Raw genomic sequence first — 15,560 nt, forward strand, 5'->3', positions numbered from 1 at the left:
CAAACGACGTCGTCTGCGCTTTCTTCTTCATTTATGTTTTCTCCTTGATTTGACGAGCTTTGTTTCTGGTCGCTAAAGACAGTGAAGTAATTAGGTGAAGAAGATGAGAGCTCACAAGAACACAAACAGTGCTAACAGAAGACCAGCAGTTACTCACTTACTTTGCATTGCCGTTTTATTGTCCCTTGTCGTTTTCGCTATCCAATCCTCCTTCTCAGGTGACCGTCATTTCATTTTTATTTTCCGATTTGACAGAAACCCTATCTTTTTTTTCTTTCTAATGTTTTGTTTTACTTATGTAATTTTTCATGCAGGCGGTCGAGGCTCAGATCTCTACAGAGAAGAAATCCGTACTTTATCAGATTTCCAATCTTCTGTTCAGCAATGTGTGGTTAGTTAGTGTTTCATTTCGTTCATCAGTTTTATTTAGATCTTATAATTGATTTTAAACTGGAATTGTAAGTATAGAACGATTAATTGTAGTGTAATTGGTCCTGCTTTTTTGAGGTTTGTTTTATAAGGATGTATGAATTGGAATTCTATGCTAAATAGTTGCTAGATGCTTTAAAATGTAGGCGAACAGAGGGCTCGGTTTGACAGCTCATATTATCGACCACTGCAAGCTGATTCTTAAGTTTCCTCCAGGCACTAACAGCACTTGGGTCTGCTCATCTCTTATATTCATGTTTAACAGTTTTTTTCGACTTCTGATTGTTCGCTTTTTTTTATTACTATGTTTCAGTACAACGCACAATTCAAAGTTTTTGAGCCGTTGGAATATCAATATGATGTTTGTGATGCTATTCTATTGTGGGAACAGGTTAGGGCGTGTTTGTTGTTAATCTATTTGATTAGGGTCTTATCTTTTATGGAAATGACACATTCTAATGTCTTTAGAAGTGCAGTATCGTAACATGACTACAGTGTTGACAAGGGAATACCTTGATGCTCGGCCTGATGGTTGGTTAGATTATGCAGCAAAAAGGATTGCTCAATTGTATGATATGTTTTCCTTTTTTTTTGTTATGAATTCTGTGATATTACTGGAATTTTTTTGAATTTTATAAAATCTTATTTTCCTTCTTTTCTTCTGGTTGCAGGGGAGCTGATAAATGCTACAATAAAACTCTTTGTGAGGAACATCTTAATTTGATTCTACCAGCAAAACCCCCTTTCCGACCCCGGCAATTTAAAACATGTGCGGTTGTTGGTAACTCAGGAGATTTGCTAAAGACAGAGTTGGGAGAAGAGATTGATAGTCACGATGCTGTTATACGAGACAATGAAGCCCCGGTGAATGAGGTAGAATGGGAAAATAGTAGTTAATGCAAACATGAGTGTAAATTACCCTTTCTTTCATTCTCTTGTCGCAGAAGACCCCACCTTAGGCCCTGGCATGACTGCCTTAACTTTTTTTTTCTCTCAATTATATTATTTAGCTGCCCTTAAGGGATGTGTAGCTTCTAAAATCTCGTCCTTTTGAAATTTTATTTTATTTGCTGACTTGACAATTGACATCTGAATTGCAACCATATTTTATGTAGTCTTTTGGTTATTCTGTTTCTTCAATGTTACATTGTGAGCCATTTTGTGGCGTTCTTCACTTCTTTTCCCTTTGGTAGGTGTAGTCTAAGTAATTTTGTGTGCTGATCTTGCCTTTCTGATTTACTATGTAGAAATACGCCAAGCATGTTGGGCTAAAAAGGGATTTCCGCCTTGTTGTTCGGGGTGCGGCTCGTAATATGGTCAAGATTCTCAATGGTTCCAGTAAGTTGTTCTCTTTACTACTGCAACTGAAACTGTTATTAGCTGTTTATGCAGCCTGTATTTTTCTCAAAACGAACAAAGTTCAATAGGTGCAGATGAATTCTATTTCTTATCATGTTTTGGGACAAAAATACTGATGAAGACATTGTTTTTGACATGTTGACACAGTAGAGAGCTTCTATATGGAAGGAAATAATATTTGGGCCACTGATGTAGTTATGCTTTTTCTGCATATAATGAAAACATTTGTTCCTAGCCCTGTGCTGTAATTTTGCGAAGGAAGGACATAGTTTAGGGTTATTAATTCAATTAATCCACTGAAGCAAGTATTTTGTAGAACACAGTCTGAAGTATTTTCCTAACTGTCTAGGATAGCATGAAGAGCTTTCTTTTTCACTTGTAAGGGAGAGTGGAACAGAAGAAAAGGGTCGGTTGAATCTGGTTTTAGCTTGTCTTAAGATGCTACTAGTGAAACTATTAGTAACCAATCTATTCAGGTTCATCTCTTTTCCAGTAATGTTTTCTTGGATTTTGCATCGCCTGCTAAGCATAGTTGCATGTTTGCCACAATTTTGCTCTATAATCTTGAAGGCAATGCTATTTTTTTTTTCTGCTGTAGCTGATGAGGTACTGATAATCAAAAGTGTGACGCACAGAGACTTCAATGCAATGATAAAGGTATGTGTTATATCCTAATAGGGTTTGTCATTTCTATACAATCTGAATAGTTGAAGTGTGGGAACTGTCTGAAATAAAGTCAGCTCTCATGCTTAATTGTTTAAACTTGTTATCACACATCGGAAAAAATGCATGATCTAAGCGTGCTTTGCAAGTCTATCAAATAAATACCAGCTCTACCATTGTGTTGCTATGTAATTTTTTCTGTTTTTGCTTTTCGTAATCTGATTGCATAACCTAACTGATCTGGTCAAGGAAAACCAGAGTAGAGATTTAATCCTTAATTTGAATTCAGGACTTTCTTGTATAACAAATTTTCTAGGAAGTTTAGAGTTCTTTTTTTTTTTTAGCTGGGTTTAACATTATTCAGGAACTTTTTCATGAGAAATTTAATTTTGGTTAGGAATATTTAAAAATTTCCTTATTTCGTTGAGTACTAAATAGTTTAGGTTTGGAGTTCTTACGTTTTTATTTCCTCATAAACACTATGGCATAAGGAGTTTTCAGGGTAATAGTATTATTTTTGGTGTGAGAATGTAGCTTTCACATTACTAACCTTTCTTTAATGCATCTATGGCATTGTAATATTTGTATTACAGAGTATTCCAAATCCTGTTTATCTCTTCCAAGGAATTGTGCTACGCAGAGGTGCTAAGGGAACAGGAATGAAATCTATTGAACTAGCTCTTTCCATGTGTGACATTGTTGACATATATGGATTTACAGTTGATCCCGGCTATACTGAATGGTAAATATAATTTTGAAGTTTTTGGTTTATATTTGTTACTTGTTCTTTATCAATATGTTACTGTATGTTCTTGCATATCCGTGCAAGTATTGTGCTCATGTTGTAGCCCTTTACTTTTATCTTTGTCGATTTTCATCTATGACTATGATGTTTTTCTTATGAGTGAGTACAAACGTGAGTTCTAGAATATCGAAAATATAAGTTATTTGAAATATTCTCGTGTAATTATGTTCTTTCCTTTCTTTATATATGCATCATTCCAAAACGATGATGTGGCTTCATCTCCATTGCTTAAAATTGTCATAGTTATTTTCTTTCTAATTAAACTTTAGGCTTTTAAAAGGGGACATGTCCACTGGTTTCTTCTAATTTCTGTCGTGATACTTCTTGTAGGACAAGATACTTCTCTACTCCCAGGAAAGGGCACAATCCACTGCAAGGACGTGCATATTATCAGCTTCTAGAATGCCTTGGTGTATGAATACATTTCTACAATTGCTAAATGATTATGCAATATCCGATTCTTCCAATTATTTTTGTTGTAAGATATAAATGTCGACTGTGTTTTATGGCATATACTTTCAGGTTATTAGGATTCATTCTCCCATGAGAGCACAGAGGAAACAGGACTGGTCAGATGTGCCGAGTCGAGAAATGATAAGCAAAGCTCATAAAGCCGCTTTGCGCTTAAAGAGGAGTCAGGGGCCGGAACAGTTCGGGAGTTGCAAGGTATGGGGAAATGTAGACCCTAACAGCAATGGACCCATCTCTGGCTCTTCCGACATGAGTGATATCAGGAAGTTTTCAAATTACAACAAATGGGAGGTCTTGCCATTTGAGAATCTAAGAAAGGAAGCGCGCGATCACTTTGTCCAGATGGAAGGTGTCTCTCTCTACAAAATGGACGGCAATAAATTGGATGATCTGGTGTGTGTGAGGCATCCCGTATAATATGTAGCTGAAAATGGATGGTGATAAATTGGATAATCTGATATATGTGAGGCATTTTCTGGAATTCTCAAGGTATGAACTGCTAGTTGCATTGTTGCGTCTCTTTAGTTTCGTCCTTAAGTTGGTTGCAAGCAGCAGAATTCTGCTGGCTCTATCGAGTTGACATGAAATTTCCGTTGAAGATTGGTTTCTTCGAGGAATCTTAAATCTGCAGCCGATATTCAATCAGTTAAACAAAGTGATTAATTATTAATCAACTGTTCCATTAGATAGTCCTAGAATTTAGAACCCACTGTAGCATTATATTGCTGGAAACTGTAGGAATGTTGTATCTAGCTGGGGGATGGTAATGTTATTGGTTTTCACGTGCCAAGGTTGTCATTGTTGTTTAATATTCTGATCATTTTTTGAATTATTGAACTTGATTTCATACTATCATAAACTATAATTGCAGTTGGAAATTCTCTTTGCTGTTTGTCTATTCACTAATGCTCTTAAAACCGTCTGATTTTCGTTTATCATTTTATTAAGTCTTGCTCTCGGATTTTTTATTCTTTTTTGGTTGTTCGATTTGAAATTCCAAGTATGCTACCAATAAATTTTTATGATTAAACACCGATTATGTAAAAAAAAAAAGTCTTAGTTTAATCTTTCTTTTTAACAGTCCAAACTAAAAGTTCTAAGAAAATTTTCATGTTCCAATTTGAGGAGCGCATTTAAAATTTAATAATTTTTTCTTCTATTGATGTAATTGTTTTTATTGGGTTTAAAATAAAAATTAAATATGATTTTTATGATTACTATAAATATATATATTCGTAGCAATGGAAAAAAAATCATACACAATATATCATTCATTTTTTTTCTTAAGAATTTTATTCTGCCTTCCTTTTATCTGCTGCCTTTTCATTTACACTCATATATAATTCCTTCAATATTGTAGTATGAGTCTTTATTAATCTCACCTCAATCTTATAAAAAAATTTATCACTACAAAAATAAACATTAAGAAAAGTATAGTTTCTTCCAATATGGTAATGCTTATAAAAGGAAGTCTTCTAGGTGACGTATCAAACCAAAATATAAACTATCTAGCTTATAATATGATTTTAATTCTCTTTGTTAAATAGGGCACTATCATGAACTCTAATAAATAATGCACATAAGTTACATGACTAAACACTCATGAATTTTAAAAAATTTATTTGTTATTCCAAGACAACAACAAAATATGTATTGTAGACAGAGTATGCATTTGGTTCAAATTGTGTAAATCATACTCAAATTAATTTTATATATAAAAAAAATATTTTAAAATAAAATTGAACTAGTCGGTTCAATTAGTTTTTGATTCGGTTTAATTTTAAAATTTTGTTTGTATCAAAAGTGAGCTAAAATATTTATATATTCAAAACCGATTAAAAATATGAAAAATTAATATTTTCAAATCGTTTTGAACCGAATTTCTCGATTTGGTTATTCATTTTAAAATGGGAAAAGGGTCATTTATGCCCTTAAGGTTTGCCTATAGGATCAAGCAAGCCCTCAACGTCCGGAAAGGTTCAAATATGCCCCCAACGTCTTGAAAAATAAACAATCAAGCCCTCCAATTTTGACAATCAGGCCCCCATCGTTTCATTTATAAGTCAAAATGGGGGCCTGGTTGTTCACTTTTTAAGACGTTGGGGGCGTATTTGAACCTTTCTAAACGTTGAGGGCTTGCTTGATCCTTGAGGCAAACGTTAGGGGCATAAATGACCCTTTTCCCTTTTAAAATTAATATTTTCATACTCATGTATTTTTTTGAGTTGTAAAAAGAGAAATTAGCTATAAAAAAATTGAAATCTTTTTTGCTATGCTTTTTGGTTTCATTTTCCTAAAAAAAATGACAGTGCAAACACAAAAAGTGAGAAAAAGGGAAAAATCATGAGCTCTTTCTTTTTCTTAAAAGAAAAACCATGATGTCACTATCCGATTCGTTGTGACATGTCATCATTCAGTCACTAAATTAATGATTTTTAACGGATTTCTGAACGGTGTATCGATTTAAAAAAAGTGGTTGGTGTATGAAAATGACAATTTTTAAACGGCATGATTAAAATGAGAAAACGTGTAAAGTTGGTGAATTTTTATGACATTAACCGTTCTTTTAAATAAGGGGTAATATTATAAAATTTTATCAACTTTACACGTTTTTTCAATTTAATCATGTCTTTAAAAATTTATCATAAAAATACATCAACTTTCATTATTTTTTTAAAGGGAAAAGGGTCATTTATGCCCCTAACGTTTGACTCGAGGATCAAGTAAGCCCTCAACGTTCGGAAAGGTTCAAATATGCCCCTAAAGTCTTAAAAATTGAACAACCAAGCCCCTAATTTTGACAACCATGCCCCCAACGTCTCACTTATAAGTCAAAATTAGGGCCTTGTTGTTCACTTTTTAAGACGTTAGGGGCATATTTGAACCTTTCCGGACGTTAAGGGCTCACTTGATCCTGTAGACAAACCTTAGGGGCATGGATGACCCTTTTCCCTTTTTTAAATCCATACACAAAGTCATAATTTGCTGAGGTGGTAGCCAAAAATGACCTCCACCACAACAAATTGCATTAATGAATGAGTGTCATCTCAATATTTTGTATGAATTTGAAAAATAAAAAATAAAAATTAGGGTATTTTTATGATAAAATCTAAAAAACATGATTTAACTGAAAAAAAATATAAAGTTGGTAAATTGTTATGATTACCTTTTAAAAGAAATATTTTTCTTTATGAGCCCTTTCTTGCAAAACTGGCCTGCTCTTTAAATTTGAAACTGCGCGGTTAATTAACGGCTATATCATATAATAACAGCTCATATGCAATTACCATACAGAAGAATTTCGCTTAGAACCCTAACTTTTTTATCAGTAGCATCCTCTCAATCTCCAAAAATCTCACGCCTAAATGCCCAAATTTGTATCGATGCCCGAATCATTAAAACGGGTTTCGACCCAAACATATCTCGCTCCAATAACCAGGTCAAAATCCTTCTTCAAAGTGGCCGATTATCGGAAGCACGCCACCTGTTCGATCAAATGTCTCACAGAAATACCGTCTCAATTAATATGATGATGTCGGGTTATGTTAAGGAGGGTAATCTTTCTATTGCTAGAGAGCTTTTTGATGGCATGGTTGATCGAACTGCTGTGACTTGGACAATTTTGATTGGTGGGTACTGTCAGTTTGATCAATTTAGTAAAGCTTTTGAGCTTTTAGCTCATATGAATAGGGATGCTGTGAAGGGTGATTATGTGACATTTGCTACTCTATTGTCAGGATGTAATGACCCGAAAATGGCGAAAGAATTGTTTCAAGTTCATTCCTTTGCTGTTAAATTGGGGCATGATTCGGCTATTATAATTTGCAACTCATTGATTGATTCTTATTGTAAAATGCATCGCTTAGATTTGGCTTGTCGGGTATTTGAGGAAATGAGTGAAAGGGACTCTGTCACTTATAATACGTTGATAACAGGATACGGAAAAGAAGGATTGAATGATGAGTCGATAAATCTTTTCATGGAGATGCAAAGTCTAGGGTTTAAACCTTCGGATTTTACCTTTCAGGCTGTTTTATGCGCTTGTATTGGTTTAGATGACATAACATTGGGGCAACAGGTTCATGGTTATGCTGTGAAGACGGATCTTTCTTCGAATGTCTTTGTGGGGAATGCATTGCTTGATTTTTACTCGAAGCACGATTGTGTAAATGATGCTAATAAGGTTTTTTATACAATGCCCGAGTTGGATGGCGTTTCTTACAATGTGATGATCACTGCTTATTCATGGATTGGAGATTATGATAAATCTATTAATCTGTTCTATGAGTTACAATTCACAAAATTTGATAGGAGAAATTTCCCTTTTGCAACCATGTTGAGTATAGCAGCAAATACGTTAGATTTGAGACTAGGTCAGCAACTTCATTCCCAAGCCATTGTGACAACAGCTGATTTAGAAGTTCTGGTGGCGAATTCTTTGGTTGACATGTATGCAAAATGTGGAAGATTTGATGAAGCCGAAAGGTTATTTATCAAATTGAGCAGTAAAAGCACCGTTCCATGGACCGCCATGATTTCTGCGAATATTCAGTTTGGACTTTTCGAAGAAGGTCTAAGACTGTTCAACGAGATGCGTAGAGCCAACACAAGTGCTGACCAGGCTACTTTTGCGAGTGTCTTGAAAGCCTCAGCAAGTTTAGCTTCAATATCACTGGGGAAACAGATACACTCAAGTTTGATAAGATCGGGTTTTATCTCAAACGTATATTCCGGGTGTGCACTCGTGGACATGTATGCAAAATGTGGGTCCATAAAAGAGGCAATTAAAACATTTAAAGAGATGCCAGAAAGGAACACAATCTCTTGGAACGCGTTAATCTCAGCATACGCTCAGAACGGGGATGGTGACGCCACTCGTAAATCATTCGATGAGATGATTCGTTCAGGTTATCAACCGGATTCAGTTAGCTTCCTCGGTGTCTTATCAGCTTGCAGCTACTGTGGACTAGTTGAAGAAGGATTGCAATATTTCAACACCATGACTAAAGTCTATAAAGTTGTTCGAAAGAGAGAACATTTTGCTTCTATGGTTGATATGCTATGTAGGAGCGGACGATTTCAGGAGGCGGAGAATTTGATAGCTGAAATGCCTTTCGAACCCGATGAGATAATGTGGTCATCGGTATTGAACTCGTGTAGGATTCATAAGAATCACGACTTGGCTGAGAGAGCCGCAAACCAACTCTTCAACATGGATGTGCTTAGGAATGCTGCGCCATATATTGCAATGTCGAATATCCTGTCTGCCGCAGGTCAGTGGGATAATGTAGGGAAGATAAAGAAGGCAATGAGAGAGCGCGGACTCAAGAAACTTCCGGCTTATAGTTGGGTCGAAATTAAGCACAAGGTCCATGTTTTCTCAGCAAATGATAAGTGTCATCCACAAATGAAAGAAATTTTACACGAAATAGATATGTTATCAGAACGAATGGAGAAAGAAGGATATGTGCCTGATTCAAGCTGTAATCTTCACAATGTAGATGAAGACCTCAAGATTGAATCACTTAAATATCACAGCGAAAGGTTGGCAATTGCTTTTGCACTGATCAGTACTCCGGCAGGATCACCTATACTGGTTATGAAAAACTTACGAGCCTGTACGGATTGCCATGCTGCAATCAAGGTGATATCCAAAATTGTCGGAAGGGAAATTACAGTTAGGGATTCAAGTAGATTTCATCATTTTAAAGATGGCTTCTGCTCTTGTAAGGATTACTGGTAATGAAGTCATTCTGCTATAAAAAAACTTGATTTTAATAACATCAATTCAATAGCACACTTCTGAATTATATTGATAGAAATCATTTTCACTAAATTCTAGCATACTTTTTGCTTGATAGATGAAAAATTCAACCAAATGTAGGTTAAAAGCAAATTGAAAATGCTTTCTTTATAAAACTAAGGGTAATTGTTTTATCTTTCTGATTTTTCTTCAATTTAAGCATAATCTGTAAAACATCCCACCATCTCCAACTTTTTCAAAAAAATTATCCTATAATCAAGTTTGCGTTTTATGCATTATTTTCCGTAAAAATAATATCGTTTTTCGCAATGTGAAATCGAGGTCACAAACACTTAAAACTATATATGTCATAAAATGAAAGATCGAGATATATATGCTTAAATCGAAAAAAAGAAGCAAAAGAAGGACCCTAAATTTAAACACCAAAATCTTGGAACTCTTTAAGAAAATGAAGAAATAGTTTGTATTCCCACTAATTCAATAATACATTTCTAAATTATATTGATAGATTGCAACATTTTGCCTGATACATGAGAAATCCAATCAAATTAGGTTAAGAAAACATGGAAAATACTCTCACAATAAATTAAAGCCAAAATCTTAAAACTCTTACAGAAATTAAGGATTACTCAAATGAAAACAAGAACAAACCCTAATTCTGAATATCAATCTTCTTCTTGTTTCTGTTAACAAGATCATCAGACACAACCTTAAGCAGCTTCCTATCTTTACTCTTAGCAATCTTCTTCAAAGTTTTAGGGTTAGAAATAATCTGCAACTTAGTACCAGATCTCAATATATTCTCCTTCTTCTTCTTCTCCCGCTCCTCTCTTTTTTTCCTCTTCTCTTGCTTATTCTTCTTAATCTCATCCTTCAACTCATTCATTCTTTCCCTGTACGCTTTCTTGATCTCCTTCTGCATCACTCGCTCCTCGAGACTCGTGCCTTTTATGCTCACGTGCTTCGCGGAGGCGCGTTGAGTTCGGACTTGCTTCCATTTGCGGCCTGATTCTTTTCCGGCTATTACTCCGTCGTATGTCGGCTTGCCGTACACTGGTTTGTCTGGATTTTCTGATGATGATACGGCCGATCGTTTTGCTGATGGCGGGAAGGCGTCGATTTCCATTGATGCGGCGTCGTTTTGTTCATTTTGGGATGCGGTGATTGATTGGGATTGGGATTCGCGTTTGCGCTTGTAGGTTTTGCCGCCGAATCCTTCGTCGAGACGGCGGAAATCTATTGTGCAGGCCATTGTTTAGAGGTTATTGCAGCTGTTCGGGGATTTGAAACCCTAAACCGTAATGATATTGTGTTTGTACTATTTATATGGTAGCTGCTAGTTGGGTTAGGGTTATGGGTCAAAATGTCCGGTTTTGGCATTAGTAGTAGACATTTTAATTCTTTTTTATACTTTGACAAAAAAAAACCTTAATCTTTTTTCTTTTGAAAATCAAATGGAATAATCATTAATAATCCAAAGCAGTTACATTTGTGAGGTATTCAGGAAAGTGACAGAACCACTCCTGATGTCCTGAAATGGAACTGGCAAATTGCGCTAAATTATGCGCTGCCTGATTCGCAGAATGTCTCACGAAAATAAACAAAACATTACATAACTGCTTCTTTAAACTCAAGCAATCCTCTACTAAGATATCCGAATCGATAAGACTCGGATTACGAAGCTCTAAAATCACCTCCATCGCGTCCGACTCGATAATCACATTGTTGAAATCTTTAAGCCAACTCAGTGCTTCACGAATACCAATCAATTCCGCCACTCTCGGGGAATAGCATCCCTGGAATCTCACCTGCAACGCTTGAATCACTGCCCCCTTCCAGTCACGGACCACTACGCCTACACCTGCTCCAACATTACCCGAGAATACCGCAGCGTCTACATTTGCCTTCAGCCACCCTTCCTCCGGCGGTTTCCATCTATCCCGACCATCACCTTGAAGCTGAACCGCTGACTTCAAACTCCCAGCTGAAATACGTGAAACCCTCCAAGCTGCAAGTTGTGAACAAGCTTGGTGAAATATAGAGTCCACTGTTCCTAACTTCTGACGCCAAACGGCAGCATTCCTATTTAACCAAATCTGCCAACAGATCATGGCAACGAACGCGACATCCTCCTCCCTCAACTCCTCAAACCAGCTCGCAACCCAACTGAGAAAAGAACCATCCACTGGGAACAGCGGCACCTTCATTCTCTGCCAACAAACAGCCGCTACATGGCAACCATAGAAAATATGATCAGGTCTATCAACCCCTGCACTACAAATTGCACACTGCTCATTAACATACACTCTTCTCCTTGCAAGGGCATCGGATGTCGGCAAAAAACCGGAACACGTACGCCAAATGAAGTTGCTAACATGAAGAGGCACTGGAATTTTCCAAATACGACTCCACAAGGAATCAGATAACTCCTCATGCTCAACGCCAAGAGCCCTATAGCAACTCCTTACTATAAAGTTTCCTTTCTTTTCGAACATCCATCTCCAACCATCAGGGATATTCCTACTGCTCAAAGGAATAGATAAGATATTCTCAGCATCACCTTCATTAAAAACATCTTTTACCAGCCCCACGTCCCATGTGCTTCCTCCTATTTCCATCAAACTGTTAACTTTCGCATCACATAGATTGCTCGGCATTGGGGTGGTGATAATTCCTGAACTACCATTCACCCAAGGACTGCTCCAAATGAGCGTCTTCTCACCATTACCCACTCTCACCCTCGCTCCTTTCTTAAGAACCGGTTTACACTCAAATATACTTCGCCACACGTAACTTGGGTTAGCTCCCAATTCCGCCTCTAAGAACGTCGAATTTGGGAAGTATTTAGCTTTAAAGAGCTTGACCATCAGATTATCCTCAACGGTTAGCAAACGCCAAGCTTGCCGTGATAGTATAGCTAAATTGAATTCTCGAACTCTTTTAAATCCAATACCCCCATATTTTTTCGGGATACACAACTTCTCCCATCTTGCCCAACTAATTCCTTTTTTTGTTGTTTGATCTCTACCCCACCAAAACGAGTTTAGCATTCTTTCTAGTTCATTACATAAGCGAAGCGGAATCAAAAAAACATTCATCACATAATTCGGCATTGATTGTGCTACCGTTTTAATCAAAACCTCCTTTCCTCCTCGAGATAAGAATTTTGAGTTCCAACCCTTCACTTTACTCCAAACTCTATCTCGAATAAATGCAAGAATTTGGTTCTTATTCCGTCCAACTAACGAAGGAAGCCCCAAGTATTTATTACTATCCGACGTCTCCGCCACATTCATCACCGAATTGATGCGTACTCTATCCTCCCTCTCAACATTGGCACTGTACATGATATTTGACTTATTAAAATTGACCTTCTGACCCGATAGCTTTTCATAATTATCCAACACCCGTTTCACCACATTCATTTCCTCCAACGAAGCCCGAAAAAATAAAAAACAATCATCTGCAAAGAACAAATGACTAATAGATGGAGCTCCTCTACAAATAACCGCACCATGTAAATTGCCTGCAACTTCCTCATGAGAAAGTAAAAGGCTAAGCCCTTCCGCACATATAATAAATAAATAAGGAGAAAGTGGGTCTCCTTGCCTCAAACCTCGACTAGGAATAATCGGATCCATACTAGTACAATCGCCTATACTCGTATAGGTCACTGACGAAATACAGAACATACTCATTTTTACCCATTCATCACAAAAGCCGAATTTTTTAAGCATAAATTCCACAAAATCCCATCTAACTCTATCATATGCTTTACTCATGTCTATTTTAAGCGCCGCCATACCATTTTTTCCTCTCCTTTTGCATCTCAAATAATGCCCAATCTCATACGCGATAAGAAAATTATCAGTAATCAAACGATTTTCAACAAAAGCACTTTGATTTTCTGATATTATTTTAGGCATCAATTTTTTCATTCGATTAGTCAGCACTTTAGAAATAACTTTATAAACCACATTACACAGAGCAATGGGTCTTAGATCAGTAGCAACTTCCGGTTTGCTAACTTTTGGTATCAAAACAAGAGCTGTATTATTAAGGTCATCACCAAAAAAACCATTAGCAAAGAAATCTCTACATAGCTTGACTACATCATCCCCCACAACACCCCAGTGAGACTTATAAAATGCGGGATTAAATCCGTCAGGACCCGGAGATTTATCGTTATGCATGCTAAAGACTGCTTTTCTAACTTCCACAGCAGAAATAGGAGCCAACAATCGCTCATTGTCTGTACTAGAGACTCTCGGATTAACATCAATAAAATCAATATTTTCTGAATTAAAATCAGAAAATAACTCGGAAAAATACCTCCGAATTATGTCATCCACCTCCTGTTTTGATGTTCTCCAAATACCTGCTTCATCTTTCAGCCTTGACACTCGGTTATTCCTCTTCCTTGTCGAAGCATGATTATGAAAATATCTGGTGTCCTTCCGATAACCAGAAACATTTTGAGCGCTGTTTCCAATAAACTTCTTCTTCCCCTAACAGATCATGATATTCCTTCGACAAATTTGCAAAATACTGCACTCCCCACGCATCAGTTCTTCGCTGAAACTCACCCATCTTTTTCCGCAACCCATCTAACCTTCTTCTGTAGTTTGGACCTGTAACTCCCGCCCAGCTTCTAAGTGATTTTTCTGTTTCTTTCAGCTTTTCAGGTAAGCTCGCCCCCAACAGACCATGCCAAGTAAAACCCACAACATCCTTGCAATCTTTCTTCCCCAACCATACATTATTAAACCTGAACTTTTTGTGAACAGTAGCTACTTCCATTTTCTTAAACCACAGCAAAATAGGAAGGTGGTCAGACGTAGACAACTCTTGATTTACCAACACTGCTTCTGGGTACTGATCAAGCCAATCACGAGTTACCAGATCCCTATCCAAACGTTCTTCTATTTTCCCCAAGCCAGCGCAATCCCTCGCCCATGTATACTTATAACCCGAAACATCTACCTCCTCCAATCCACACATGCTAACAGTATCTTTAAACCCATTCACCAACCAATTTGGGTGAGCTGCCCCACCTTGTTTATCATTATGAGAAACAATGTCGTTAAAATCACCAATAATGCACCACGGAAGCGAACAACTCAAGCTCAAATTATGAATTAAGTTCCAAGACTCCCTTCTTCTCCACCTCCCTGGAAATCCATAAAAACCAGTAAGTCTCCAAGAACCTCCCTCCGGCCCTTTCACAATCATATCAATATAGTTATCACAAGAATCATTGACAGTAACCTCGAATTCTTTTTTCCAAAAGAAAGCTAACCCACCTTTTTTTTCGAACACTATCAATTGTAAAACATTCATCGTACCCCATCACATCCTTTAAAACTCCAACTCTAGACCCAGGTATCATCGTCTCACAAAGAAAAATGAAAGAAGGATTTATCCTTCTAGCCATATCACGAAGGAACCGAATTGCACGCGGGCTGGCCATTCCGCGACAGTTCCAGCTTAAACAACTCATTTCTTCGGGCCGGCCTGATTTTCAAGGCCCGCCAATCTGTAACTAGATGAGTCAAGAATCATATCCGTAGAGAGAAAACTTGGCCCATTATCAAACTGTCCTCCACCCATACCCGAACCCGTACCCATATTGGATCTTTTTCTTTTAGGATCTGCTACCACCTCATCCTCAACCCCATTCAAATTTGAACTGGTTTGATAAGATTTTCTTCCTTCTCTAATCACTAATACATTCTGCTTACCACTCATTCCCTCCTTCTCACTTATCTTCTTGTTTTGAATTTCAAAAACCGCAATTGCATTAACCAATCTCAGATTTTCAGCAATTCTGCCATTCAAACTTTCCACCTCAGCTTCTCCACCTCCAGCCTCCACTTCAGCATCCTCTTCCCTCTCTGAACTAGAATCACGCAGCCATTTATCAGACATGGAAACCGGCGACTTCTTCGAACTAAACCTCAAACTCGCTTCATACGGCATCATCTCCTTTGGGATTGGATTATCAAAAAACTTAGCACAGTATTTTTCTGAATGACCCATAACACCACAGTAGAAACAAAACATCGGAAT

The 15,560-nt window shown here is 37.1% G+C and overlaps 4 protein-coding genes across 4 annotated transcripts; 2 read left to right on the forward strand and 2 right to left on the reverse strand.

Annotated features, from left to right (window-relative positions):
* Positions 1-11: 11 nt before the first annotated feature.
* Positions 12-4,605, forward strand: LOC126682429 (sialyltransferase-like protein 1). Its single transcript, XM_050378116.2, has 11 exons — positions 12-218; positions 315-391; positions 576-662; positions 743-820; positions 906-997; positions 1,101-1,302; positions 1,677-1,767; positions 2,387-2,445; positions 3,045-3,193; positions 3,587-3,668; positions 3,779-4,605. Exons 1-11 carry the CDS (start codon positions 104-106, stop codon positions 4,142-4,144), a joined length of 1,398 nt encoding a protein of 465 aa, XP_050234073.1. The 5' UTR covers positions 12-103; the 3' UTR covers positions 4,145-4,605.
* Positions 4,606-6,937: 2,332 nt separating this feature from the next.
* Positions 6,938-9,537, forward strand: LOC126680164 (putative pentatricopeptide repeat-containing protein At2g01510). The gene has a single exon (XM_050375220.2). It carries the CDS (start codon positions 7,005-7,007, stop codon positions 9,468-9,470), a length of 2,466 nt encoding a protein of 821 aa, XP_050231177.1. The 5' UTR covers positions 6,938-7,004; the 3' UTR covers positions 9,471-9,537.
* Positions 9,538-9,967: 430 nt separating this feature from the next.
* LOC126679775 (protein MNN4) lies at positions 9,968-10,801 on the reverse strand. Its single transcript, XM_050374753.2, has one exon. It carries the CDS (start codon positions 10,741-10,743, stop codon positions 10,144-10,146), a length of 600 nt encoding a protein of 199 aa, XP_050230710.1. The 5' UTR covers positions 10,744-10,801; the 3' UTR covers positions 9,968-10,143.
* Positions 10,802-10,957: 156 nt separating this feature from the next.
* On the reverse strand, positions 10,958-14,831 carry LOC126680640 (uncharacterized). The gene is made up of 2 exons (XM_050375787.1): positions 14,046-14,831; positions 10,958-13,999 (listed from the first exon to the last, which is right to left on the reverse strand). The coding sequence occupies exons 1-2, from the start codon at positions 14,829-14,831 to the stop codon at positions 10,958-10,960; spliced, it is 3,828 nt and encodes a 1,275-aa protein (XP_050231744.1).
* Between the last annotated feature and the right edge of the window lie 729 nt (positions 14,832-15,560).

This window comes from Mercurialis annua, linkage group LG5 (assembly GCF_937616625.2).
Source record: "Mercurialis annua linkage group LG5, ddMerAnnu1.2, whole genome shotgun sequence".
Taxonomy (NCBI): Eukaryota; Viridiplantae; Streptophyta; class Magnoliopsida; order Malpighiales; family Euphorbiaceae; genus Mercurialis; species Mercurialis annua.

Excerpts from the sequence above, each read along its gene's own strand:
- LOC126682429 (XM_050378116.2), top strand. The coding sequence starts at position 104 with ATGAGAGCTCACAAGAACACAAACAGTGCTAACAGAAGACCAGCAGTT. Across the intron at positions 998-1,100 it reads GCAAAAAGGATTGCTCAATT|GGGAGCTGATAAATGCTACA; the intron begins GTATGATATGTT and ends TTCTGGTTGCAG. Across the intron at positions 3,194-3,586 it reads GATCCCGGCTATACTGAATG|GACAAGATACTTCTCTACTC; the intron begins GTAAATATAATT and ends TACTTCTTGTAG.
- LOC126680164 (XM_050375220.2), top strand. The coding sequence starts at position 7,005 with ATGCAATTACCATACAGAAGAATTTCGCTTAGAACCCTAACTTTTTTA.
- LOC126679775 (XM_050374753.2), bottom strand. The coding sequence starts at position 10,743 with ATGGCCTGCACAATAGATTTCCGCCGTCTCGACGAAGGATTCGGCGGC.
- LOC126680640 (XM_050375787.1), bottom strand. The coding sequence starts at position 14,831 with ATGAATGTTTTACAATTGATAGTGTTCGAAAAAAAAGGTGGGTTAGCT. Across the intron at positions 14,000-14,045 it reads GAAGAACTGATGCGTGGGGA|GGGAAGAAGAAGTTTATTGG; the intron begins GTGCAGTATTTT and ends ATGATCTGTTAG.